This window comes from Aegilops tauschii, chromosome 1 (assembly GCF_002575655.3).
Source record: "Aegilops tauschii subsp. strangulata cultivar AL8/78 chromosome 1, Aet v6.0, whole genome shotgun sequence".
Lineage (NCBI taxonomy): Eukaryota > Viridiplantae > Streptophyta > Magnoliopsida > Poales > Poaceae > Aegilops > Aegilops tauschii.
In genome coordinates this window covers 21,341,515-21,369,421 of record NC_053035.3, presented here as the reverse complement: position 1 = coordinate 21,369,421, position 27,907 = coordinate 21,341,515, and the positions used below count along the sequence as shown (strand labels likewise).

Below are 27,907 nucleotides of genomic sequence, written 5' to 3'. Positions count from 1 at the left end.
ATGGCGTGGGAGGGGCGAGAGCCCCTCCGATATTGGACCTGTCTCTCTGTCTCTCTCTGTTTCTGCGTTCTCAGATTCTGCCCTGGCACCGTTTCTTTTATATCCGGAGATCCGTAACTCCGATTGGGTTGAAACCTTCACCGTGATTTTTTCCAAAAATAAGCTTTCTTGCGGCCGAAGAAGGTTATGAACCGCCTTACGGGTGGCCCACGAGGGTCAGGGCGCCCCCTGCCTCGTGGCCACCTCGGGCACCGGCTCGCGTTGATTCTTCTTCCGGAAGTTTCCAAATATTCCAAAAATATTTTCCGTCCATTTTTATCCCGTTTGGATTTCGTTTGATATGGGGTTTTTGCGAAACATAAAACATGCAACAAACAGGAACTGGCACTGGGCACTGGATCAATATGTTAGTCCCAAAAATAATATAAAAAGTTGCCAAAAGTATATGAAAGTTGAATAATATTGGCATGGAACAATCAAAAATTATAGATACGATGGAGACATATCAACGATCAGATTGTAGAAATTTTATTTTCTTGTTACGATGATTTTCCACTTCACTCTGAAATTCTTTGAACTTTTTAAATGTTTCAGAGTTATGTTTCATCAAGTAGATATACCCATATCTGCTCAAATCATCTGTGAAGGTGAGAAAATAACGATACCCACCGCGAGCCTCAACATTCATCGGACCACATGCATCTGTATGTATGATTTCCAACAAATCTGTTGCTCGCTCCATTGTTCCAGAGAATGGCGTTTTAGTCATCTTGCCCATGAGGCATGGTCCGCAAGCACCAAGTGATTCATAATCAAGTGATTCCAAAAGTCCATCAGTATGGAGTTTCTTCATGTGCTTTACACCAATATGACCTAAATGGCAGTGCCACAAATAAGTTCACTATCATTATCAACTCTGCATCTTTTGGCTTCAATATTATGAATATGTGTATCACTGCTATCGAGATTCAATATAAATGGACCACTCTTCAAGGGTGCATGACCATAAAAGATATTACTCATATAAATAGAACAACGATTATTCTCCGATTTAAATGAATAACCGTCTCGCATCAAACAAGATCCAGATATAATGTTCATGCTCAACGCTGGCACCAAATAACAATTATTCAGGTCTAAAACTAATCCCGAAGGTAGATGTAGAGGTAGCGTGCCGACCGCGATCGCATCGACTTTGGAACCATTTCCCACGCGTATCGTCACCTCGTCCTTAGCCAATCTTCGCTTAATCTGTAATCCCTGTTTCGAGTTGCAAATATTAGCAACAGAACCAATATCAAATACCCAGGTGCTACTGCGAGCATTAGTAAGGTACACATCAATAGCATGTATATCACATATACCTTTGTTCACCTTGCCATCCTTCTTATCCGCCAAATACTTGGGGCAGTTCCGCTTCCAGTGACCAGTCCCTTTGGAGTAGAAGCACTCAGTCTCAGGCTTAGGTCGAGACTTGGGCTTCTTCACTTGAGCAGCAACTTGCTTGCCGTTCTTCTTGAAGTTCCCCTTCTTCCCTTTACCCTTTTTCTTGAAACTGGTGGTCTTGTTGACCATCAACAATTGATGCTCCTTCTTGATTTCTACCTCCGCAACTTTTAGCATCGCGAAGAGCTCGGGGATTGTCTTATCCATCCCTTGAATATTATAGTTCATCACGAAGCTTTTGTAGCTTGGTGGCAGTGATTGAAGAATTCTGTCAATGACACTATCATCCAGAAGATTAACTCCTAGTTGAATCAAGTGATTGTTATACCCAGACATTTTGAGTATATGTTCACAAACAGAACTATTCTCCTCCATCTTGTAGCTGTAGAACTTATTGGAGATTTCATATCTCTCAATCCGGGCATTTGCTTGAAATATTAACTTCAACTCCTGGAACATCTCATATGCTCCATGACGTTCAAAACGTCATTGAAGTCCCGGATCTAAGCCGTAAAGCATGGCACACTGAACTATCGAGTAGTCATCAGCTTTGCTCTGCCAGACGTTCATAACATCTGGAGTTGCTCCTGCAACGGGTTTGGCACCCAGTGGTGTTTCCAGGACGTAATTCTTCTGTGCAGCAATGAGGATAATCCTCAAGTTACGGACCCAGTTCGTGTAATTGCTACCATCACCTTTCAACTTTGCTTTCTCAAGGAACGCATTAAAATTCAACGGAACAACAACACGGGCCATCTATCTACAACAACATATACATGCAAAATACTATCAGGTACTAAGTTCATGATAAATTAAAGTTCAATTAATCAAATTAGTTAGGAACTCCCACTTAGATAGACATCCCTCTAATCATCAAAGTGATCACGTGATCCATATCAACTAAACCATGTCTGATCATCACGTGAGATGGAGTAGCTTTCAATGGTGAACATCACTATGTTGATCATATCTACTATATGATTCACGATCGACCTTTCGGTCTCAATGTTCCGAGGCCATATCTGCATATGCTAGGCTCGTCAAGTTTAACCCGAGTATTCTGCGTGTGCAAAACTGGCTTGCACCCGTTGTATGTGAACGTAGAGCTTATCACACCCGATCATCACGTGGTGTCTCGGCACGACGAACTTTCGCAATGGTGCATACTCAGGGAGAACACTTATACCTTGAAATTTAGTGAGAGATCATCTTATAATGCTACCGTCGATCTAAGCAAAATAAGATGCATAAAAGATAAACATCACATGCAATCAATATAAGTGATATGATATGGCCATCATCATCTTGTGCCTTTGATCTCCATCTCCAAAGCACCGTCATGATCACCATCGTCACCGGCGCGACACCTTGATCTCCATCGTAGCATCGTTGTCGTCTCGCCAACTATTGCTTCTACGACTATCGCTACCGCTTAGTGATAAAGTAAAGAAATTACATGGCGATTGTATTTCATACAATAAAGCGACAACCATATGGCTCCTGCCAGTTGCCGATAACTCTGTTACAAAACATGATCATCTCATACAATAAAATTTAGCATCATGTCTTGACCATATCACAACACAGCATGCCCTGCAAAAAAAAGTTAGACGTCCTCTACTTTGTTGTTGCAAGTTTTACGTGGCTGCTACGGGCTGAGAAAGAACCATTCTTACCTACGCATCAAAACCACAACGATATTTTGTCAAGTATGTGATGTTTTAACCTTCATAAGGCCCGGCGTAGCCACACTCGATTTAACTAAAGTTGGAGAAACTGACACCCGCCAGCCACCTGTGTGCGAAGCACGTCGGTAGAACTAGTCTTGCGTAAGCGTACGCGTAATGTCGGTCTGGGCCGCTTCATCCAACAATACCGCCGAATCAAAGTATGACATGCTGGTAAGCAGTATGACTTGTATCGCCCACAACTCACTTGTGTTCTACTCGTGCATATGACATCTATGCATAAACCTGGCTTGGATGCCACTGTTGGGGAACGTAGTAATTTCAAAAAAATTCCTACGCACACGCAAGATCATGGTGATGCATAGCAACGAGAGGGGAGAGTGTCGTCCACGTACCCTGACAACGCGGTTGATGTAGTCGTACGTCTTTACGATCGATCGATCCTAGTACCGAACATATGGCACCTCCACGATCTGCACATGTTCAGCTTGGTGACGTCCCACGAACTCACGATCCAGTAGAGCTTCGAGGGAGAGTTCCATCAGCACGACGGCGTGATGACGGTGACGATGATGCTACCGACGCAGGGCTTTGCCTAAGCACCGCTACGATATGACCGAGGTGGATTATGGTGGAGGGGGGCACCACACACAGCTAAAAGATCAATGATCAACTTGTGTGTCTATGGGTTGCCCCCCTCCCCCGTATATAAAGGAGTGGAGGAGGGGGAGGGGGCCGGCCTCCTAGGCGCGCCCCAAGGGGAGTCCTACTCCTACTGGGAGTAGGATTCCACTCCTTCCATGAGTAGGAGTAGGAGGGAAGGAAGGAGGAGAGAGGGGGAAGGAAAAAGGGGGGCGCCGCCCCCGCCCCTTCCTTGTCCAATTCGGACTAGAGGGGGAAGGGGCGCGCGGCCTACCTTGGCCGCTCCTCCTCTTCTCCACTAAGGCCCATGAGGCCCATTACACTCCCCGGGGGGGGGGGTCCGGTAACCCCCCGGTACTCCGGTATTTGTCCGAACTTACTCAGAACCCTTCCGAAGTACAAACATAGTCATCCAATATATCGATCTTTATGTCTCAACAATTTCGAGACTCCTCGTCATGTCTGTGATCATATCCGGGACTCCGAACTATCTTCGGTACATTTAAACACATAAACTCATATTACCGATCGTCACTGAATGTTAAGCGTGCAAACCCTACGGGTTCGAGAACTATGTAGACATGACCGAGAGACGTCTCCGGTCAATAACCAATTGCGGAACCTGGATGCTCATTTTGGTTCCCACATATTCTACGAAGATCTTTATCGGTCAAACCGCATAACAACATACGTTGTTCCATTTGTCATCGGTATGTTACTTGCCCGAGATTCGATTGTCGGTATCTCAATACCTAGTTCAATATCGTTACCGGCAAGTCTCTTTACTCGTTCCGTAATACATCATCCTGCAACCAACTCATTAGTTGCATTGCTTGCAAGGCTTATAGTGATGTGCATTACCGAGAGGGCCCAGAGATACCTCTCCGACAATCAGAGTGACAAATCCTAATCTTGATCTATGCCAACTCAACAAGTACCATCGGAGACACCTGTAGAGCACCTTTATAATCACCCAGTTATGTTGTGACGTTTGGTACCACACAAAGTGTTCCTCCGGTATTTGGGAGTTGCATAATCTCATAGTCATAGGAACATGTATAAATCATGAAGAAAGCAATAGCAATATACTAAACGATCAAATGCTAAACTAACGGAATGGGTCAAGTCAATCACATCATTCTCTAATGATGTGAATCCGTTAATCAAATGACAACTCATGTCTATGGCTAGGAAACTTAACCATCTTTGATTCAACGAGCTAGTCAAGTAGAGGCATACTAGTGACACATTGTTTGTCTATGTATTCACACATGTACTAAGTTTCCGGTTAATACAATTCTAGCATGAATAATAAACATTTATCATGATATAAGGAAATATAACAACTTTATTATTCCTCTAGGGAATATTTCCTTCATTAGCATGGACCAGAACGGACGGTCCGACCTGGTGACAGTGCCCGGGCATATCTGGCTGATATGGGGACTTCCGAAACCACCGATCGTTTGGGCCGGATTTGTCAGCCGCAGTTTGGTGCGGTTTTTTGCGTCAGGGCATTGGCTGGGCAACTCACCCGGCCGTTTGTGACGGGTACATGAGGGGTCCGGTTGTAGCTGTTCTTAGGCATATGTGCTAGGCAACTCTCTCACTTGTCTAAAAAAGAAAGGCAACTATCTCACGGTGTGATGCAACCATGCAAGGTTCAAAGTGCAAGACATACATGCATGAGTCTTGAACTAGTTTCGATCGTTAGATAGGCCGGAGATGTTTTTTTTGCATCGAGGCCGGAGATGTTCATATGGGTATGGGTATGGATTCTGCTTCCCTCCACTTCAGGGTAGACTACGAGCAAGTCAAGCACCTTGGCATCGACGAGCTCATCTGCTCTGAGCTCGTCACCATCGGCCAACACCAGTGGAGGATCGACTGCTACCTGCGCGGACCGGTAGGGTACTGATAACCCACAGGTATAGGGGATCGCAACAGTTTTTGATGGTAGAGTATTCAACCCAAATTTATTGATTCCACACAAGGGGAGCCAAAGAATATTCTCAAGTATTAGCAGTTGAGTTGTCAATTCAACCACACCTGGATAACTTAATATCTGCAGCAAAGTATTTAGTAGCAAAGTAGTATGGAAGTAACAGTAACGGTGGCAAAAGTAACAGTAGCAGTTTTGTAGTGATTGTAACAGTGGCAACGGAAAAGTAACTAAGAGAAGAACAATATGTGAAAAGCTCGTAGGCATTGGATCGGTGATGGAGAGTTATGCCGGATGCGATTCCTCATGCAATAGTTATAAGATAGGGTGACACAGAACTAGCTCCAATTCATCAATGTAATGTAGGCATGTATTCCGAATATAGTCATACGTGCTTATGGAAAAGAACTTGCATGACATCTTTTGTCCTACCCTCCCGTGGCAGCGGGGTCCTATTGGAAACTAAGGGATATTAATGCCTCCTTTTAATAGAGTACCGGACCAAAGCATTAACACTTAGTGAATACATGAACTCCTCAAACTACGGTCATCACCGGTAATGGTCCCGATTATTGTCACTTCGGGGTTAACGGATCATAACATATAATAGGTGACTATAGACTTGCAAGATAGGATCAAGAACTCACATATATTCATGGAAACATAATAGGTTCAGATCTGAAATCATGGCACTCGGGCCCTAGTGACAAGCATTGAGCATAGCAAAGTCATAGCAACATCAATCTCAGAACATAGTGGATACTAAGGATCAAACCCTAACAAAACTAACTCGATTACATGGTAAATCTCATCCAACCCATCACCGTCCAGCAAGCCTACGATGGAATTACTCACGCACGGCGGTGAGCATCATGAAATTGGTGATGAAGGATGGTTGATGATGACGATGGCGATGGATTCCCCTCTCCGGAGCCCCGAACGGACTCCAGATCAGCCCTCCCGAGAGAGATTATGGCTTGGCGGCGGCTCCGTATCATAAAACGCGATGAATCCTTCTCCTTGATTTTTTTTTCTCCCCGAACGTGAATATATAGAGTTGGAGTTGAGGTCGGTGGAGCAACAGGGGGCCCACGAGGCAGGGGGCGCGCCCACGGGTGTAGGCGTGCCCCCACCCTCGTGGACAGGGTGTGGGCCCCCAGGCCTTGATTCTTTTGCTAGTATTTATTAATTCCAAAAATAATCTCCGTTTATTATCAGGTCATTCCGAGAACTTTTGTTTCTGCACAAAAATAACACCATGGCAATTCTGCTGAAAACAGCGTCAGTCCGGGTTAGTTCCATTCAAATCATGCAAGTTAGAGTCCAAAACAAGGGCAAAAGTGTTTGGAAAACTAGATACGACGGAGACGTATCAACTCCGCCAAGCTTAAACCTTTGCTTGTCCTCAAGCAATTTAGTTGATAAACTGAAAGTGATAAAGAAAAACTTTTACAAACTCTGTTTGCTCTTGTTGTTGTAAATATGTAAAGCCAGCATTCAAGTTTTCAGCAAAGATTATGAACTAACCATATTCACAATAACATTTAGGTCTCATGTTTACTCATATCAATGACATAATCAACTAGCGAGTAATAATAATAAATCTCGGATGACAACAATTTCTCAAAACAATCATAATATGATATAACAAGATGGTATCTCGCTAGCCCTTTCTGAGACCACAAAACATAAATGCAGAGCACCTCTGAAGATCAAGGACTGACTAAACATTGTAATTCATGGTAAAAGAGATCCAGTCATAGTCATGCCCAATATAAATTAATAGTAATGGATGCAAATGACAGCGGTGCTCTTCAGCTGATGCTTTTTAATAAGAGGGTGATGACTCAACATAAAAGTAAATAGATAGGCCCTTCGCAGAGGGAAGCAGGGATTCGTAGAGGTGCCAGAGCTCGATTTTGAAATAGAGATAAATAATATTTTGAGCGGCATACTTTCATTGTCAACATAACAACCGAGAGATCTCGATATCTTCCATGCTACACACATTATAGGCGGTTCCCAAACAGAATGGTAAAGTTTACACTCCCCCTCCACCAACAAGCATCAATCCATGGCTGGCTCGAAACAACGAGTGCCTCCAATTAACAAGAGTCCCGAGGGAGTTTTGTTTGCAATTATTTCGATTTGATTTGCTTAGAGCATGGGACTGGGCATCCCGGTGACCAGCCATTGTCTCGTGATTGAGGAGCGGAGTCCAGTCCTCTTGAGAATAACCCGCCTAGCATGGAAGATACAGACAACCCTAGTTGATACATGAGCTATTCGAGCATGCAAAACAGAATTCCATTTGAAGGTTTGGAGTTTGGCACATACAAATTTACTTGGAACGGCAGGTAGATACCGCATATAGGAAGGTATAGTGGACTCATATGGAATAACTTTGGGGTTTATGGAAGTGGATGCGCAAGCAGTATTCCCGCTTAGTACAAGTGAAGGCCAGAAAAAGACTGGGAAGCGACCAACTAGAGAGCGACAACACTCATGAACATGCATTAAAATTAATAAACATTGAGTGCAAGCATGAGTAGGATATAATCCACCATGAACATACATATCGTGGAGGCTATGTTGATTTTGTTTCAACTACATGTGTGAAGGATACCACCCTATCATACCACATCACAACCATTTTAATAGCATCTTGGCACGCAAGGTAAACCATTATAAACTCCTAGCAAATTAAGCACGGCATGAGCAACTATAATCCCTAATTGTCATTGCAAACATGTTCATTCATAATAGGCTGAATCAGGAACGATGAACTAATCATATTTACAAAAACAAGAGAGGTCGAGTTCATACCAGCTTCTCTCATCTCAATCAGTCCACCATATATCGTCATTATTGCCTTTCACTTGCACGACCGAACGATGTGGATAATAATAATAGTGCACGTGCATTGGACTAAGCTGGAATCTGCAGGAATCTTGATACACAGGAGAAGACAAAATAATATAGGCTCTTGGTTAAATCAACAATAATGCATATAAGAGCCACTTCAACATTTCATTATGGTCTTCTCCTCTCGACCCCCAAAGAAAAGAAATAAAATAAAACTATTTACACGGGAAAGCTCCCAACAAGCAAAAGAAAAAAAAGAAATCTTTTTGGGTTTTCTTTTAATTATTACTACTACAAGCAAGGAAAGTAAACTAGCTAAGAGCTACTACTAATTTTTTTGTTTGTTTTTCTTAAGGTTTATCAAACACACAAGAAGAAAGCGAGAAAAAGAAAATAAACTAGCATGGATATTACAATGAAAAAGTATGAGCACCGACAACTAGCATGAGTGTGTGAACATGAATGTAATGTCGGTGAGAAATACGTACTCCCCCAAGCTTAGGATTTTGGCCTAAGTTGGTCTATGCCCATGGATGGCCTGGCGGATATCCAAAGTTGTAGTTGGGGTCTGTGATGCAGCAGCTATTGCTTCATGAGCTGCCGCTTGGAGGCGAGCTGTCTCCGCCCTCCTCTTATACTCGTTCGCCTCTTCCCTGGTTATAATAAATCTCCCTTTTGTCTGAAAGTCAAAGAAAGTAGGAGCAGGGAGAGCAATATGGAAAATGCGGCGCCTGTCAAACATTAGTCGGTACTGGAGAGGTTGTTCATTCCTCTCAATAAACTGATGGCGGACCATAGCCTCATATCCTAGATAAGTGGGAGGCAATTCCATATCACTTTCATGTATTGGTATCCCAAGAAAATTAGCCACACAGGTTGCATAAATTCCCCCAAAAAAGTCACCACTTAAACCATTATTATGCAACCTCCGTGCAACAATGGCCCCAAGTTATAGTGTTTATCTCCTAAAACAGCACTCCTAAGAACACTAAGATCAGGGACACACATGTGACATGCTTTATCCTTACCATTTATGCACCTACCTACAAAGAGAGCAAAATAATGTATAGCAGGAAAATGAATGCTCCCTATGGTAGCTTGTGTTACATCTCTAGATTCCCCCACTGTAATACTAGCAAGAAAATCCCTAAACTCATATTTGTGAGGTTCACTAACACTACCCATTGTCGAAGTTTGCAAGCAATACTAAAATCCTCTAAGTCCATAGTATAAGATTGGCCATAGATATCAAGTAGGACAGTGTGAGAATTACGTGAAGATGAAAATTTGAACCTTCTCACAAAGGAATCAGTTAGGTGATAGTATTGAGGGCACTTATCTAGCATGAAGCCCTCAAGTTCTGCATTACGCACATATGCATCAAATTCCTCTTTAATTCCTGCTTGTACCATGAAATCTTCTGACGGCCATTCACAAGGCTGCACTTGAGCGTCCCTTGGTGGTTCATCGTCCGCATCGCGTATTGCGGGCCAGGGTCCTTGCTTCCTTGAAGAACCACCTTGGTACATTTTCCTAAACATATTTCTTCCTCTGAAAAATTTCTGAAATTTTTAGTAACTCAAAATAAAAGTGAACCAAACTCAACAAAATTGATAGCAACTACTCCCATATAAGTTCCTAGAGACTATATCATGCATTAGAACTACTTGGGACCATATAAATTTGACATGCAAGCTCAAGAACAGGGTCACCTAGGCAGCAAAAATTTGCAATGAATAAAGCACTAAAACAAAAACTAATTGGACCATTAATTGGAGGAGTCACATGCCGAAGAACAATCCCCCAAAGCCGTTTTGTGAGTGGAGCTTTGAGCTAGGAGATCGAAAATCGCAGGAAAATGAGCTAGAAATCGTGCTTGAGCTGGTTGGTGATTTTTTCGGAGGAAGAAAGAGTGTGTGGTGGCTAGAATAAGTGGAGGGGAGCCACCATGGGCCCACGAGGAAGGGGGGCGCGCCCTTGACCCTCGTGGCCAGGTGCTTGCTCCCCCGGATGTTTTCTCAGTGCCAGATATTCTCAAATATTCTAGAAAAAATCATATTTCATTTTCGGGGCATTTGGAGAACCTTTATTTTCGGGGTATTTTTTATTGCACGGATAATTCATAAAACTGACAGAATATACTACTTTTGCTTTATTTAATCTAAATTATAGAAAGTAAAAGGAGGGTACAGAAGGTTGTGCTTTCTAACTTCATCCATCTCATGCTCATCAAAAGGAATCCACTAACAAGGTTGATCAGGTCTTGTTAACGAACTCATTTCGAATAACATGGAACCGGAGAAATTTCAAATAACACTATGTTACCTCAACGGGGATATGCACATCCCCAATAATAAGAATATCATATTTCTTCTTGACAGTAGGAAGAGGAAATTCGAAACCTCCAATAGTAATAGTTGGAATTTTTCCAATAGAATTGATATTGTGGACTTGAGGTTGTTTCCTCGGAAAGTGTACCGTATGCTCATTACCATTAACATGAAAAGTGACATTGCCTTTGTTGCAATCAATAACAGCCCCTGCAGTATTCAAAAAAGGTCTACCAAGGATAATCGACATACTATCGTCCTCGGGAATATCAAGAATAACAAAGTCTGTTAAAATAGTAACGTTTGCAACCACAACAGGCACATCCTCACAAATACCGACAGGTATAGCAGTTGATTTATCAGCCATTTGCAAAGATATCTCAGTAGGTGTCAACTTATTCAAATCAAGTCTAGGATATAAAGAGAGAGGCATAACACTAACACCGGCTCCAAGATCACGTAAAGCAGTTCTAACAAAGTTTCTTTTAATGGAGCATGGTATAGTTGGTACTCCTGGATCTCCTAGTTTCTTAGGTATTCCACCCTTAAAAGTATAATTAGCAAGCATAGTGGAAATTTCAGCTTCCGGTATCTTTCTCTTATTTGTAACGATATCCTTCATATACTTGGCATAAGGATTCATTTTAAGCATATCAGTCAAACGCATACGCAAAAAGATAGGTCTAACCATTTCAGCAAAGCGCTCAAAATCCTCATCATCCTTTTTCTTGGATGGTTTCGGAGGAAAAGGCATGGGTTTCTGAACCCATGGTTCTCTTTCTTTACCGTGCTTCCTAGCAACGAAGTCTCTCTTATCATAACGTTGATTCTTTGATTGTGGGTTATCAAGATCAACAGCAGGTTCAATTTCTACATCATTGTCATTACTAGGTTGAGCATCAACATGAACATCATTATTAACATTATCACTAGGTTCATGCTCATTACCAGATTGTGTTTCAGCATCAGAAATAGAAGTATCATTGGGATTCTCAGGTGTGTCAACAACAGGTTCACTAGAAGCATGCAAAGTCCTATCATTTTTCTTTTTCTTCCTTTTAGAAGGACTAGGTGCACCAACATTAGTTCTCTGAGAATCCTGCTCAATTCTCTTATGGTGACCCTCAGGATACAAAGGTGCCTGAGTCACTTTACCTCCTCTAGTTGCAACTCTAACAGAAAGTCATTTTTCTTATAATTTAATTCATTGAGAAAATCATTTTGAGCTTTAAGTACTTGTTCTACTTGGGTGGTAACCATAGAAGCATGTTTACTAATAAGTTTAAGTTCACCTTTAACTCTAGCCATATAATCACTCAAGTGTTCAAGCATATCAGCATTGTGTTTCAATTGTCTACCAACATAAGTATTGAAGTTTTCTTGTTTGACAATAAAATTATCAAACTCATCTAAGCATTGGCTAGCAGACTTATAGCGAGGAATATCACCTTCATGAAATCTATAAAGAGAATTTACCTTTACTACCTGTGTCGGGTTATCAATACCATGTATTTCTTCAACAGGTGGCAAATTAAGACCATGTATTTCTTCAAAAGGAGGTAAATTCTTAACATCTTCAGCTTTAATACCTTTTTCTTTCATAGATTTCTTTGCCTCTTGCATATCTTCAGGACCGAGGAATAGAATACCCTTTTTCTTCGGAGTTGGCTTAGGAGTTGGTTCAGGAAGTGTCCAATTATTTTCATTAGTCAACATATTATTCAATAGCAATTCAGCTTGATCAACTGTTCTTTCCCTGAAAACACAACCAGCACAACTATCCAGGTGGTCTCTGGAAGCATCGGTTAGTCCATTATAAAAGATATCAAGTATTTCATTTTTCTTGAGAGGATGATCAGGCAAAGCATTAAGTAATTGGAGAAGAAGCTTGTGGGAGACTCTCTTCTTCAATTTGCACAAAATTATATATTTTCCTTAAAGCAATTTGTTTCTTATGAGCGGGGAAATATTTAGCAGAGAAGTAATAAATCATATCCTGGGGACTACGCACACAACTAGGATCAAGAGAATCAAACCATATCTTAGCATCACCCTTTAATGAGAACGGAAATAATTTAAGGATATAGTAGTAGCGAGGTTTATCATCATTAGTGAACAGGGTGGCTATATCATTTAATTTAGTAAGATGTGCCACAACAGTTTCAGATTCATAGCCATAGAAAGGATCAGATTCAACCAAAGTAATTATCTCAGTATCAACAGAGAAATCATAATCCTTATCAGTAATAAAGATAGGTGAAGTAGTAAAAGTAGGGTCATATTTCATTCTAGCATTCAGAGATTTTTCTTTCAGCTTAGCTAATGATTTCTTAAGATCACTCCTATCATTGCAAACAAGAAAGTCTCTAGCAGTTTCTTCATCCATAACATAACCCTCAGGCACAACAGGCAATTCATATCTAGGGGGAGAATCTTCATCATCACTTTCATCAATATTATCAGTTTCAATAATTTCATTCTCTCTTGCCCTAGCAAGTTGTTCATCAAGAAATTCACCTAGTGGCACAGTAGTATCAAGCATAGAAGTAGTTTCATCATAAGTATCATGCATAGCAGAAGTGGCATCATCAATAACATGCGACATATCAGAATTAATAGCAGAAGCAGGTTTAGATGTCGCAAGCTTACTCAAAACAGAAGGTGAATCAAGTGCAGAGCTAGATGGCAGTTCCTTACCTCCCCTCGTAGTTGAGAGATAAATTTTGGTTTTCTCGTCTTTCAAGTTCCAAATAGTGATCAGCAGATATAAATCCCAAGTGACTCAAAGAATAGAGCTATGCTCCCCGGCAACGGCGCCAGTATATAGTCTTGATAACCCACAAGTATAGGGGACCGCAATAGTTTTCGAGGGTAGAGTATTCAACCCAAATTTATTGATTTGACACAAGGGGAGCCAAAGAATATTCTCAAGTATTAGCAGTTGAGTTGTCAATTCAACCACACCTGGATAACTTAATATCTGCAGCAAAGTATTTAGTAGCAAAGTAGTATGGAAGTAACGGTAACGGTGGCAAAAGTAACAGTAGCAATTTTGTAGTGATTGTAACAGTGGCAACGGAGAAGTAACTAAGCGAAGAACAATATGTGAAAAGTTCGTAGGCATTGGATCGGTGATGGAGTATTATGCCGGATGCGATTCCTCATGCAATAGTTATAACATACGGTGACACAGAACTAGCTCCAATTCATCAATGTAATGTAGGCATGTATTCCGAATATAGTCATACGTGCTTACGGAAAAGAACTTGCATGACATCTTTTGTCCTACCCTCCTGTGGCAGCGGGGTCCTATTGGAAACTAAGGTATATTAAGGCCTCCTTTTAATAGAGTACCGGACCAAAGCATTAACACTTAGTGAATACATGAACTCCTCAAACTACGGTCATCACCGGTAATGGTCCCGATTATTGTCACTTCGGGGTTAATGGATCGTAACACATAATAGGTGACTATAGACTTGCAAGATAGGATCAAGAACTCACATATATTCATGGAAACATAATAGGTTCAGATCTGAAATCATGGCACTCAGGCCCTAGTGACAAGCATTAAGCATAGCAAAGTCATAGCAACATCAATCTCAGAACATAGTGGATACTAGGGATCAAACCCTATCAAAACTAACTCGATTACATGGTAAATCTCATCCAACCCATCACCGTCCAGCAAGCCTACGATGGAATTACTCACGCACGGCGGTGAGCATCATGAAATTGGTGATGGAGGATGGTTGATGATGACGATGGTGACGGATTTTCCTCTTCGGAGCCCCCAACGGACTCCAGATCAGCACTCCCGAGAGAGATTATGGCTTGGCGGCGGCTCCGTATCGTAAAACGCGATGAATCCTTCTCCTTGATTTTTTTCTCCACGAACGTGAATATATAGAGTTGGAGTTGAGGTCGGTGGAGCAACAGGGGGCCACGAGGCAGGGGCGCGCCCAGGGGGTAGGCGTGCCCCCACCCTCGTGGACAGGGTGTGGGCCCCCAGGCCTTGATTCTTTCGCCAGTATTTTTTATTAATTCCAAAAATAATCTCCGTTGATTTTCAGGTCATTCCGAGAACTTTTATTTCTGCACAAAAATAACACCATGGCAATTCTGCTGAAAACAACGTCAGTCCGGGTTAGTTCCATTCAAATCATGCAAGTTAGAGTCCAAAACAAGGGCAAAGGTGTTTGAAAAAGTAGATACTATGGAGACGTATAAGGTACTCCAAGGATGACATGAGAAATTATGTTTCCATCTACCTTAGGCACATGACCGATTCCGAAAGCGTACGCGCCACCTTCATCACCTTCATAAAGGATAGAGATGAAAATCCATCAGAAATACGAGTGAAAACTTACTTTCATGAGTTCACAATCATGGGCGCCCCTGACTACCTCGATGACTGGGGATGGAATCGGTTTTTGGCAAGAAAGGACCTAGAGGAAACCTATGTTATTGACGGGCAAGTCTCGTTCGTATGCACCATCATGGTCACGTGTGATACTACCCCTGTCACCGTGTTGCCATCCGACATCAAGAACCATCTCGGCTGCTTATTGGATCAGGCATATGGGACGGACGTGTCGTTTACCGTCCACGGCGAGTCATTCCCCGTGACCGAGCTATTCTTGCAGCCCGCTCACCGTCTTCAAGGCAGAGCTTTTCGGGTCCATGGTCGAAGCTACAATGGCATCCATCACACGGCACGATATCACACCTTCAATATACAAACGTATGCTTCGGTTCATATACACAGAAGAGTTTCCAATTACTACAGAGGATAACCCCTCCAATGAGGTATTATTTGATTTACTTGCCGCTGCAGATCGGTATGCACTAGACCGGCTAAAGCTTATGTGTGTCCAAAAGTTATGGGATAATGTGTCAATGGATACCGTTACAGATATTCAAGCTTGTGCTGAGATGTACAATTGCCTCGAGTTGAAGGACAAGTGCATTGACTTTATTGCAAAAGAGAAAAAAGTGAAGAAGTCTCTTGTTTCAAAAACGATTCAAAGAAGCCCACGACTTCATTAGGCTAAGGCACAGATTTCCTAGATTGTTGTTGGTGAGTTTAGACTTTAATTAGAACAATAGTGCTGGAACATTATATGATATATTATTTCACATTTGTGTTTTCTTTTGTCTTTTACATTGGTGTAGTGGCACCCAGATTCTATTTGCGGTTTGACGAGAACTATGGTTTTCTTGCGTTGGCGAAGTATTTTACGTAATGCAAGAATCATTGTGATCCTTTGAAATGTGTACCGAGGGGGATTAATTTATTGTTTTTTATGGTTGCTAAATTTCTATACTAGGTATGATTTCTAGTTTGTTAGAAGATTTCTTACTAAGTAAGACTATGTTGCATTCTGGAGAGAGAAAATGCTACTCATAAACATTTATCCTAATAGATGAAAATGTACAACATATTTTGTATATAATCTCTTAAGCCATCAATGGAAGTTCTTTTCTCTAAAGCTCACCGAATTGGAGATCAGTTTGTATTAAGAAAATTTCTAAAGAAAACCCTAAAATAAAGTTCCACAATCCAATAGAAAACAAAGACTACTAATAGATGGAAAATACAAAGCTATTTAAAGCAATTAGTGACTAATTGTTCTTCCAAAACTTTTTACCGCAACTCCGTGATATGTACTGCTCCAATGAAAATAATATCCTTTCGTCTCCAAAGAAACTGGAAAACACTATAGGTAGATAAGTAACAGCAACGCGGGGCTAGTGCGAAGCGCTACTGCTAATTAGCAGTAGCGGAGGCTTAAAACCAGCGCTGCAGGTGGCCTTTAGTAGTAGCGCCGGCCCACCTGACCCGCGCTAGTACTAAGTGGGCTCCACAGAGCCCACAAGTGTTGGCCATAGTAGCAGCGTGTGTCACTGGCCCCCGCTACTGCTAAGCCCGTTAGCAGTAGCGCGGGAGTCGTCACCCGCGTTGCTATTGTGGCTAGCTCGGGCCCAGCTCCCGAGCCCCACTTAGCAACAGCGTGTTCCCTAATACCACACTACAAATAGGCTTAGCAGTAGTAGTGGCCCACACCCGCGCTACTGTTAAATCCATCTTATCATCTTCCGCTTCGCACGGCCGAATTGTCACTCTCCCTCTACACTCTCTCCCCCACGCTCGTCGGTCCGCCCCGCACTGCACTGCTTCGGCCGCCCTCCTCCATGCCGGCCCTCCCCCAAGCACGGCCGCCCTACCCCACGCCGGCCCTCCCCCAGGCTCGTCGGCCCGCCCCACACTGCGCTGCTTCGGCCGCCCGCCCCCGCACCGGCCCTCCCCCATGTGCGGCCACCCTCCCCCGTGCCGGCCCTCTCCATCCCCTTCTCGGCCCCGCCCCGCCTACCCTGAGCACATCCCTCTCTTCTCAATTCAATTCCTTTTTAATGTATATTTGAATGAATGGATGAATTGAACAAATTAGCTAGGTATCTCTGAATGTGTTGGATGAATTAGCAAGTGCAATATGTTTAGAATTTTTACTAATTTTGTTCATATATATGAACCCTATGCGTTCATATATGAAAGTGAAACTAATCCCCGGGTGGTTTTGGTAATTTATAAGAACATATAGCTCATTGAACTAATATCCGTTCAAGATAAATATTTCAGGAAGTTCAATGAATGTCATGACATGGACTAGATATGTTGGCCCCTCAAAATGCTAAGGACATATATTGGCAAAAGCTCAAGACTCTCCATCTTTATTTTAGTGATCCAAGATCACATTGAGTCCATAGGAAAGCCACTACTATTAAAAGAGGTTGAGGTGTTGCTTAATGGCTTGCTTGCTCAAATGCTTAGTGATATTACTCCAAAACCCTCAGCCACTTTCTCCGTCCAAATATGTCAAAACCCTAAACTCCAACTCGGTTCCACCGATTCTTTCTATCCGATGCCACCGAGTTCATATGACATAGCCACAGCCAGAAACCCTAACAGTTCGGTCTCGCTGATACGGGTCTCGGTCTCACCAAGATGGCCCTTCCAACACTCTCTGACTTGTTGCATTTATTTCGGTCTCACCGAGTTATGCGATCGGTCTCACCGAGTTGGCTTGGAAGATCCTCTGTTGCCTTATTGCTTCACTTCGGTCTCACCGAGTTGATGCAATCGGTGCCGCCGAGATGATGTTTGCCCTAAGACCCAGCACATCGGTCTCACCGAGTTCTTCTAGTCGGTCCCACCGAGATTCCTAATGTTCACATTTTTGAACTAATCGGTGCCACCGAGTTTAATCATTTGGTCTCACCGGGATGGGTCAAATGTGTATAACGGTTGGATTTTGTGTGAAGGCTATATATACCCCTCCACCCCCTTCTCCATTTGTGAGATATCCATCAGAACATGCCTACACTTCCACCATATATTTTCTAAGAGAGAACCACCTACTCATGTTTTGAAATCAAGACATTCCAATCCTACCACAAGAATCTTGGTCTCTAGCCTTCTCCAAGTTGCTTTCCACTCAAATCTTCTTTCCACCATATCCAAATCTGTGAGAGAGACTTGAGTGTTGGGGAGACTATCATTTTAAGCATAAGAGCAAGGAGTTCATCATCAACACACCGTCTATTACCTTTTGGAGAGTGGTGTCTCCTAGATTGGTTAGATGTCGCTTGGGAGCCTCTGTCAAGATGTGGAGTTGAACTAAGAAGTTTGTAAGGGCAAGGATATCGCTTACTTCATGAAGATCTACCCGAGTGAGGCAAGTCCTTCGTGGGCGATGGCCATGGTGGGATAGACAAGGTTGCTTCTTCGTGGACCGTTCGTGGGTGGAGCCCTCCGTGGACTCACACAGCTGTTACCCTTCGTCGGTTGAAGTCTCGATCAACGTGGACGGACGATAGCACCATCTATCAGAACCATGCCAAAAATCTCTGTGTCTCCAGTGCGTTTGCCTTCTCCAAACCCTTCCCTTTACCTTCATATGCAATGTTTTACTTTCCGCTGCTATACTCTTAGAATTGCATGTGTAGATTGATTGCTTGATTTGTGCTAATTGCTAAAATCTGCCCACAACTAAAATTGGGAAGAGTATAGATTTTTATTTGGTCAAGTAGTCTAATCACCCCCCTCTAGACATACTTTTGATCCTACAAGTGGTATCAGAGCTTGGGTCTCCATTTTTCTTGATTTCCATAGCTTTGGTGATCATAGCCTTGGTTTCACAACCTAGGAGAGTATGGCATCTAGCGAGGGAAATTATCACCGTAGAGGTCCTTAGTTTGATGGTACAAATTTTGCTAGTTGGAAGCATAAGATGAAAATGCATATTCTTGGCCAGAACCCCGATGTTTGGGCTGTTGTGCGTATTGGCTCGCAAGGTGATTTCTTTGAGGATGGAAAAGAACCGGATCGTGAATCGACAATGGAAGAAATGAAGATGTTGCAATACAACGCTCAAGCTTGCGATATTCTCTTCAATGGATTGTGCCCTAAAGAATTCAACAAAATCAGCCACATTGGGAATGCAAAGGAAATTTGGGATACTTTGGTTGATGTGCATGAAGGAATGGAGTCCGTCAAGTAATCCAAATTGGATGTGCTTCAAAGTCAACTTGACAAGTTCAAGATGAAGGATGGTGAAGGACTCGCCGAAATGTACTCTAGGCTTGCTCTCATTACAAATGAGATTGCCGGCTTAGGAAGTGAAGAGATGACCAACAAATTCATCATCAAGAAGATCCTAAGAGCCTTGGATGGAAAATATGGTACCGTGTGCACCTTGATCCAAATGATGCCCAATTACAAAGATCTCAAGCCCACAAAAGTCATTGGTAGAATTGTTGCTCATGAGATGTCACTCAAGGATAAGGAAGAGCTCCACAACAAGTCAATTGGTGCTTACAAAGCTTCAAGTGATGCTCCTACAACATCGAGTGAGAAACAAATCTCTAATGAAGAATTGAGCTAAATGGTGAAGAACTTCAACAAGTTCTACAAGAATGGAAGCAAAGAGAGAAGCTCCAAGTCAAGGTCCTACAATGACAAAAATTATTCTAGTCGTGATCGTAATTGCTACAATTGTGGAATACCCGGACACTACTCAAATGAGTGTACGGCTCCCTACAAGAAAAGAGAAGATTCACCAAAAGGAGGAGTAGAAGAGATGAATCACCTCCAAGAGAGAGAAGGAGTATAGATGATCATTATGAACGAAGACCCTCTCATAGAAGCAATGATTCGGAAAGGAAGGACAAGTCATCAAAGAGCTACACAAGACGAAGACATGAAGCTCACATTGGTGAATGGGTATCCGGTTCCGACTCCGACAACTACTCCGAGAGAAGCTATCACTTCGACTCCGACTATACTCAAGACGAAGGTGTTGCTGGTCTTGCACTTGTGTCATCCAAATCCTATGACATATTTGACTCACCAAATGAAGGAATTGGATGATGCTTCATGGCTAAAGGCCCTAAGGTATCACACCCCCAGTATGTTGATTTCAATAGTGATCAAGATGATTTGCTAGGTGGTGATGATTTACTTGTTGACAACACTAGTGATGAAAACTATGATGGACTTGCTAGTAATCATGCCAATCAAGATGAAATGAATGAGAATGATAATAAGGAGATTGAGCGTCTAACCAAAGAACTAAACACTCTTAAGTTAGCTCATGAAACAACTCTAGAGGATCATAGAGAGCTCCTAAGGACTCATGAGAAGCTACGCTTTGAGAAGCTAAATTTAGAGCAAGAGCATGAGTTTCTAAAAGCTGTCAATGATGATCTTTGAAAGAAGAGTTCTTATTATATTGCCAAACGTCTCCTCTTGTCTACTTATATGCCACAAGTAAAATCTAGCAACAAGAGCAAGAAAGATTCTTCCTCTAGTAGTAACAATAAATATGTTAAATCCAATATTGTTGCTTCTAGTAGTTCTCTTAATTCCACCAATAATTCTCTTAGCCAAGTTACACTTGCGCAAGAAAATAGCTTATTGAAGGGAATTATAGAGAAATGTGTTTAGAAGAGCCTTGCCGGGAGTAAGCAATTTGAGAAAATTGTTTGTAAGCAAGGAAGGCACCAAAAGAATCAAGGTGTTGGTTCTGAACGAAAGTTCAATGCCAATGGAGTTGAGTGGGAAGAAGATCAATACCCCAAGAGGAAATTTGTTCCTCAATAAGAAAAGTATGACCTCACTTCTTTCAAGGGAACACAAGCTCAAGATGATCTTCCACCACAAGACCAGAAGCTAAAAGGCAAGGACAAGCTTCAAGAAGAGATTGACCCATTTGAAGAAGCTCCTAAGGCCATGGTCAAGTGGGTTCCCAAGACTACGTCAAGATCTACATCATCAAGTACGACTACAACTCCATGTATTCCCATCAAGTTGATGTGGATCCCAAATAAGAAGAACTAGAGAGTTCTTGAGATTGACTTCGCCAACATATTTCACTCATATTCATTTTGGCGAGGACTTGTGCAATCAACTTTCATATCTTGCACTAGTTCATGGAGTCACAAACCCTCTTGTTGGTAAGACAAGGGAGAAGGTAACCTAATGCTTTCATGGACATCATCACATGTGTAATTCACTCTATGTCTATGGATATCCTTGTACGTTCCTTGTGGGACTAACCCATGTAGGTTGTTAAAGTGCAACACTCCAATGGATTGCTCCAAATAATCTACATCAACATTGAGCATTCACATCTTCACTATCTACATGAAGTCATCATCGACAAAACCCAAGGTTAGTTCATCCCTCTTAGCGGGATATCACATCTAGGGGGAGCTTTGCTCTAAAAATTGAGCTAAAGCAACTCTAATGGTGTGAACACATCAATGCTTTATGCAAAAGGTAACCCCACTTGTACTTAAACGATGAGTATGACCTACGATCAAATGTTCTCATTTCACTCCTCAGTCAATATGCTCATATATAGATGACCTAGTCATCGCCAATTGCTTGATAGATGCTAGAATTGTTTGTGCATGCTTTCTCACATATTTCATTTGCTATCTTGGTTGGATAATTTCTTCATTCGAGGACATCCAATTGTTGTTTTTGATTGTCTTGGTTTTATTGCCAAATGGATGGACAAGAATGCCTAAGAACCTTCTCCAGTTATCTATGTTTTTCTTGTCTCAAACTCTATTTATGCTACATCACAAAAATTGAACAAGTCTTTTTACGACCCTCCGGGTGAGGAGCACTCGGAGTCACTGATCTGTCAGGGGCTGCTCTCCAAAACCTTCTTGAGTTTTGGTCAGACCAACTCACTCCTATTCGGTCCCACCGAAATCACCAGATTGATCTAGGTTTTCATCTCAGTGATACTGATTAGAATGACTCGGTCCCACCGAGTTGCAATAACTTCACACAATTTTGCATCTCGGCGCCACCGAACCATTCCATTCGGTGCCATCGACAGAGTACGGGTATATATTCTGCGGACCCGTTCGGTTGAAAAATTCTTCAAACCACTCAAGCTCGCGCCCCATTGCTGCCGCCCCTTGGTCTCTGGATTGTCGCCATCTCCGCATGTGCGCCGCCGCCACAGGTCTCCGCCACCGTCAATGGGATTCTCCACCGCCGTTGCCGCCGTCGCGAATCGTCACCAAGTTAGGGTATGGTTCGACCTCTTTGTGCCATTCCCCTTTCCGATTCAATGCACAAAGTGTTTGCCTAGTTTCTCACCACGTATGAAATCATCCTATCGAGTGAAAAACTTCTTTAGATTAGATTCAATGAAAAATCCTAGAGTTAGGTTTCAGCCGAGCTCATCTCGGACCGACCGAAATGAAGTTTCCGGTCCCACCGATTGGCCCTGGCCATTGCACTAAGTACAACTCGGTGCCACTGAAGTGTACTGATCGGTGAGACCGAAAGCAAAACCTCAGTGAAACCCTAGCATCTCGGAGTCACCGAACTGCAACTCGGTCTGACCGATGTTGCGTGTTTAGACTCTGTCAAGTGCTTCGGTGTCACCGAGATTTTCATATCGGTAGCTCTAAAATGCTTTATGCAGAAAACTAAAACTAAGGTTTTTCCCTCAATTTTTTTTTGCAAAACTAGCTTCTTTCTGTGATGCTCATCCACTCTTCCCATACCTATCTATTCACAGGGTCTGTTTGCAAGATGTCTGAAGAAAGTGACAACCAAAATAGGTCAGAGGAAGAGGTCAATCTCAATGAGGGCACAAGCCCTGGGGTAGCTATGATGATGGCAGTAGAAGCACTCATAGCAATCTGCCCCAAGCTGCCACAAGACAAAGGAAGAAGAGAACCTCAGAAAGTGAGGATGAGGATTTTGTTGTTGAAGATGAAGTGACCTCAAAGAAGAAAGTGCTCAAGAAGGAGTATGCCGCTGCTGCTGCCTCTAAGCCAGGTCTCCATAAGAAGGCCCTGCAAAGAGAGTTCCTATGTCAAAGGCAAGGAAATCAATAGTTCTAGATGGTTTTTCTATTATTTTCCGTTCTCTTTTTTTTTATAATTCATGAACTTTTTTGAAAAAAATCATCACCATGTATATTTAAATTCTGGATGGTTTTTCAGCAAAAATTGATTTTAATTCCTGAATTTTTTTATGAATTCATGAATATTTTAAAATATATGAGCACTTTTTCAAATTTATGAATATTTATATAATCTTGGCAACAATTTTGGAAATTTATGAATATTTTTAATTCTTAAATTTTCTGAAATCCACGAAAATTTATAAATTTGCGAATATATTTTGAATTCACGTGCATTTTCAAACCTATAATAAACTGTAGCCAATTTTTTCTGAACTAGCTCAGGTGGAGTTCTGTTTTTAACAGGGAGCGGGCGAGAGAAAAATAGACAAGGAAGGTGCTTGTTTCTTACCAATAGGGAAGTATTATGCACCTTAAGCGCTAAATATGAGGGCCCCCATTTTCTGTACAATTTATTTTGGTATGAGGTTGGGCCAGCTGTAATCCTCAAAAGAAAGTATGGGCCTTCTGTAGGCGTTGCACGCGACACGCACGGTTGGAGCTTAGGTCATCTCCAAGGCTGACCTTTAAATCGGACATTGCATCCATCTACGGACTGGGGCGGATCAGTCCGTGGACACATATACGGGATCCGGCCACCAACAGCTACCCTCATACAATTCAAACCGTATTTAAATTAACCGGATGAATTTCACCAAACTAGATGAATTTCATTCGTATTCAGATATAATTTACATAGAACGGCTGATATTTGGGCCGTTTAACTTAGAACAAGGGAAAAGGCTAAATCTTGTAGCGGACGGCACGGCCTCGTACACGTGGCCGCGCTGCCCGGCCGCACCGCCGTCGCTGTCACTCCAGCAGCGGAAGGACGCTGGCCCACCGAGGCAGCCTTGTCCCGGCGCTGCTTAACACTCATGGATGAGTCGCTCCGCTTTCTCCTGCGTGTTGCGGAGGGCCGCCATGCCCAATGCCGACGGGGCTCGTGGCACCCTGGCGGCGGCCTTGCCCCGGCCGACATTAGCGAAGGACTCCTCACCGATATTGGCGAGCTCGTGTGAAGGTGGTTGTGGAACCGCGCGGCCATCTCCCCGGTGGTGACAGAGCGGTAGAGCCAGGTAGCGGTGAGGTCAGTGTTGTTGAAGCGGCGGAGCCCAAGAGTTGATATCGGCCAACATCGCCCTCCCGTCCAGTGACACGTCACGCGGTTTCAATGCAGCCGCTACGTGTACCCTACGGTAGTAGATCGAACCCTAGGGACCCAGGAGCCAGCCCGCACATCTGGTGTACGACGGCTCCGGCAAGGACCGCGGCGGCTAGTACCGCCGGTAGAGCAGCCTCACCACCGATCGCCGCCGCCAACTCCGGCCACAAGTGAGTACCCTCTCGTTTGGATCGTCTAGTGTCTAAGCTCTTCTTTCGATTTCCGGGTTTGACAACTGTTTGATTGATACGATCGTGCAGTGCATAAAGGAAGCACAAGAATCCAAGTGCTGCCGGCATCGACGACGACCACTCCGGTAGATTCTGCTTCCCTCCACTTCAAGGTCAACTACGAGCAAGTCAAGCACCTTGCCATCGACGAGGTCGTCTCGTCTGAGGTCGTCTCCGTCGGCCAACACCTATGGAGGATCGACAGTTACCCGCGGGGACCCGTACTGTACTCCCAAGATGACAAGGGAAATTATGTCTCCATCTTCCTTAAGCACATGAGCGATTCCAGAAGCGTTCGCGCCAACTTCGTCGCCTTCATAAATGATAGAGATGACCAGCCATCAGAAATACCAATAAGGGCATAGCTTCACGAGTTCACAATCATGGACGACTGGGGGTGGCATCGGTTTGTGGAAATAACAGTCCTCGAGGAAGACTATGTTATTGAAGGGCACGTCACGTTCGTATGCACCATCATGATCACGCGTGATGCTACCCCTGTCACCGTGCCCCCATCTGACATCAGGAACCATCTCGGCTGCTTACTGGATCAGGCATATGGGACGGACGTGTCGTTTACCGTCGACGGCGAGACATTCCCCGTGAACCGAGCGATTCTTGCAGCCCGCTCACCCGTCTTCAAGGCAGAGCTCTTTGGGTCCATGGCCGAAGCTACAATGTCATCCATCACACTGGATGATATCACACCCGCAACTTTCAAATATTTGCTTCGGTTCATATACACAGATGAGTTTCCTATTACTACAGAGGATAACCCCTCCAATTCTAATGAGGTATTGTTTGACTTACTTGCCGCCGCAGATCGGTACGCACTAGACCGGCTAAAGCTTATGTGTGTCCAAAAGTTATGGAATAATGTGTCAATGGATACAGTTAAAGATATTCAAGCCTGTGCTAACATGTACAATTGCCTCGAGTTGAAGAACAAGTGCATTGACTTTATTACAAAAGAGGAAAAAACGAAGAAGTCTCTTGTTTCAAAAACGATTCGAAGAAGCCCACGACTTCATCAGGCTAAGGCACATATTTCATAAATTATTGTTGGTGAGTTTAGAGATTAATTAGAACAGTAGTGCTAGAACATAATAAACTGGACCATTTCCCGCTCGTGTTTTCTTTTGTCTTTTACATTGGTGCATTGGCACCCGGGATTCTATTAGCGGTTTGATGAGAATTATATATGGTTTTCTTGCGTTTGAAAAGTATTTTACGCAATACAAGAATCATTGTGTTCCATTGAAAATGTGTACCAAGGGGGATTGATTTATTCTTATTTTTCTGGTTGCTAAATTCCAATATAGATATGATTTCTTGTTTGTTAGATGATTTCTTACTAAGTAAGACTATGTTTGTATTCTGGAGAGAGAAAATGCTACTAATAAATATTTATCCTAATAGATGAAAATGTACAATATATTAATAAATAATCGCTTACGCCGTGAATGTAACTTTTTTTCTCTAACGCTCACCGAATTGCATATCAGTTTGTATTAAGAAAATTTCTGAAGAAAGCCCTACAAGTTACACAATCCAATAGAAAACAAAGACTACTAATAGACGTTTAAAAAAAGACTACTAATAGATGGAAAATACAAAGCTATTTAAAGCAATTTGTCACTAATTGTTCTTTCGAGACCTTTCACCGCAACTTTGTGATATGTACTGCTCCAACGAAAATAATATTCTTTCATCTCCAAAGAAACTGGAACATCCTCATGCCCCAATATCTCTCGCGCGGGATGCATGCATAAACCAAACAGAACCACTTATATATTTGAATCACTTCCTTGAATCTAATCTAGGAACCGAACAAAACAAGCCTTCACGATCACAGGGGTCTTAATCGGTGTGGCATCGCCTCTTCTGCCATTTGCATGTAGCCCATGCACTGCTATTGGCATGTTGTCAATGCATTATGATTTCTGGCATACATACAAAAACTCGGAAAGTGATGTGCAGAGCATACACGCCAGGCACAAACAAAGCCTTTTCATTCTGGCATGTTGCCTTGTTCGATGCACCTCTGCCTTTTTTTGCGACAATAACTTCTCATCTATTCATCAACTATCAAGATAGTACAAAGAACACCAGAAATAAAAAATACATCTAGGTTCGTAGACCCCCTAGCGACGACTACTAGCACTGGAGCAAGCCGAAGGCGCGGCGCCATCTTCTCCCCTCTCTTATCAGAGCCGGGAAAATCTTGTTGTAGTAGACAGTCGGAAAGTCATCGTGCTAAGTCCCCATAGGACCAGCGCACCAGAACAGCATCCATCGCCAATGAAGAGAAGCGTATATCAGAAGGATCCAATCTGTAGACGCACGAACGAAGACGAACGAAGACAAGATCCACATGGATCCACTGAAGACAAACGTCGGCCGAATCCTGCGAGATTCGCCGGAGATAAACCTCCACACGCCCTCTGACAATGCTAGAAACACCACCGGGACGAGGACAAGGCAGGGAGAATCTTATTCCATCTGCAGAGAGCTGTCGTCACCTCTCTCTGAGGAGGACATAAACCCTAACAAAACTCAAAAGAGTATGAAAAAAGGGAGCCCTCCCGCCGGCAAGGGCCGGGATCCACCACGCCTTCATGGCCCTATGACCATAGAAGAAGAGGTAGACAGGCGGCGGCACCGGCGGGAGGCATGAGAAACCCTAGCCAAGGGTGTTCTTTCTTCCATGGAAGAAAGAAAATGCGCCTCAGATATTGTAAAAGCATTTCCAGCAGATCCCCTATCCTATAATCCTATAATGAAAAAGCATATGCCTTATGCTAAAAAATTAATTTATTTAAGGGATTAAATTTTTATTCATCTAGCAGATCAGGTAAACTTAATCCGTCAAACCAACTCGACCAAAACTTCTCTTCATCTTCTTCTTCCTTCTTATTTTCTTTTTCTCCCTTTTACGTGGCCACCGACGACTCTCACCACTAGAGGATGTACATCAGCTAGCTAGGGCCTAGCTAGGATAGATTATCTACAAAAGTAAATGGATAAAGGCTCATTTAGCGCGATGTACACATGCGAAGATGGAATCGAGAACGTAGGTGAGTTCGTCCTCTACGGGCCATG

The 27,907-nt window shown here is 42.9% G+C and overlaps 3 protein-coding genes across 3 annotated transcripts; all 3 read left to right on the top strand.

The window, feature by feature from the left end:
- Positions 1-15,301: 15,301 nt before the first annotated feature.
- On the top strand, positions 15,302-15,962 carry LOC109752859 (BTB/POZ and MATH domain-containing protein 2-like). Its single transcript, XM_073506626.1, has 2 exons — positions 15,302-15,599; positions 15,682-15,962. The coding sequence occupies exons 1-2, from the start codon at positions 15,302-15,304 to the stop codon at positions 15,960-15,962; spliced, it is 579 nt and encodes a 192-aa protein (XP_073362727.1).
- Positions 15,963-24,334: 8,372 nt separating this feature from the next.
- LOC109752858 (BTB/POZ and MATH domain-containing protein 3-like) lies at positions 24,335-25,170 on the top strand. Its single transcript, XM_073503835.1, has 2 exons — positions 24,335-24,434; positions 24,836-25,170. The coding sequence occupies exons 1-2, from the start codon at positions 24,335-24,337 to the stop codon at positions 25,168-25,170; spliced, it is 435 nt and encodes a 144-aa protein (XP_073359936.1).
- Positions 25,171-25,188: 18 nt separating this feature from the next.
- Positions 25,189-26,906, top strand: LOC141039256 (BTB/POZ and MATH domain-containing protein 1-like). Its single transcript, XM_073506624.1, has one exon. The coding sequence runs from the start codon at positions 25,189-25,191 to the stop codon at positions 25,858-25,860; it is 672 nt and encodes a 223-aa protein (XP_073362725.1). The 3' UTR covers positions 25,861-26,906.
- The last annotated feature ends 1,001 nt before the right edge of the window (positions 26,907-27,907 follow it).

Excerpts from the sequence above, each read along its gene's own strand:
- LOC109752859 (XM_073506626.1), top strand. The coding sequence starts at position 15,302 with ATGGGCGCCCCTGACTACCTCGATGACTGGGGATGGAATCGGTTTTTG. Across the intron at positions 15,600-15,681 it reads CAGAGCTTTTCGGGTCCATG|AAGAGTTTCCAATTACTACA; the intron begins GTCGAAGCTACA and ends TCATATACACAG.
- LOC109752858 (XM_073503835.1), top strand. The coding sequence starts at position 24,335 with ATGCCCAATGCCGACGGGGCTCGTGGCACCCTGGCGGCGGCCTTGCCC. Across the intron at positions 24,435-24,835 it reads ATTGGCGAGCTCGTGTGAAG|TGCATAAAGGAAGCACAAGA; the intron begins GTGGTTGTGGAA and ends ACGATCGTGCAG.
- LOC141039256 (XM_073506624.1), top strand. The coding sequence starts at position 25,189 with ATGGACGACTGGGGGTGGCATCGGTTTGTGGAAATAACAGTCCTCGAG.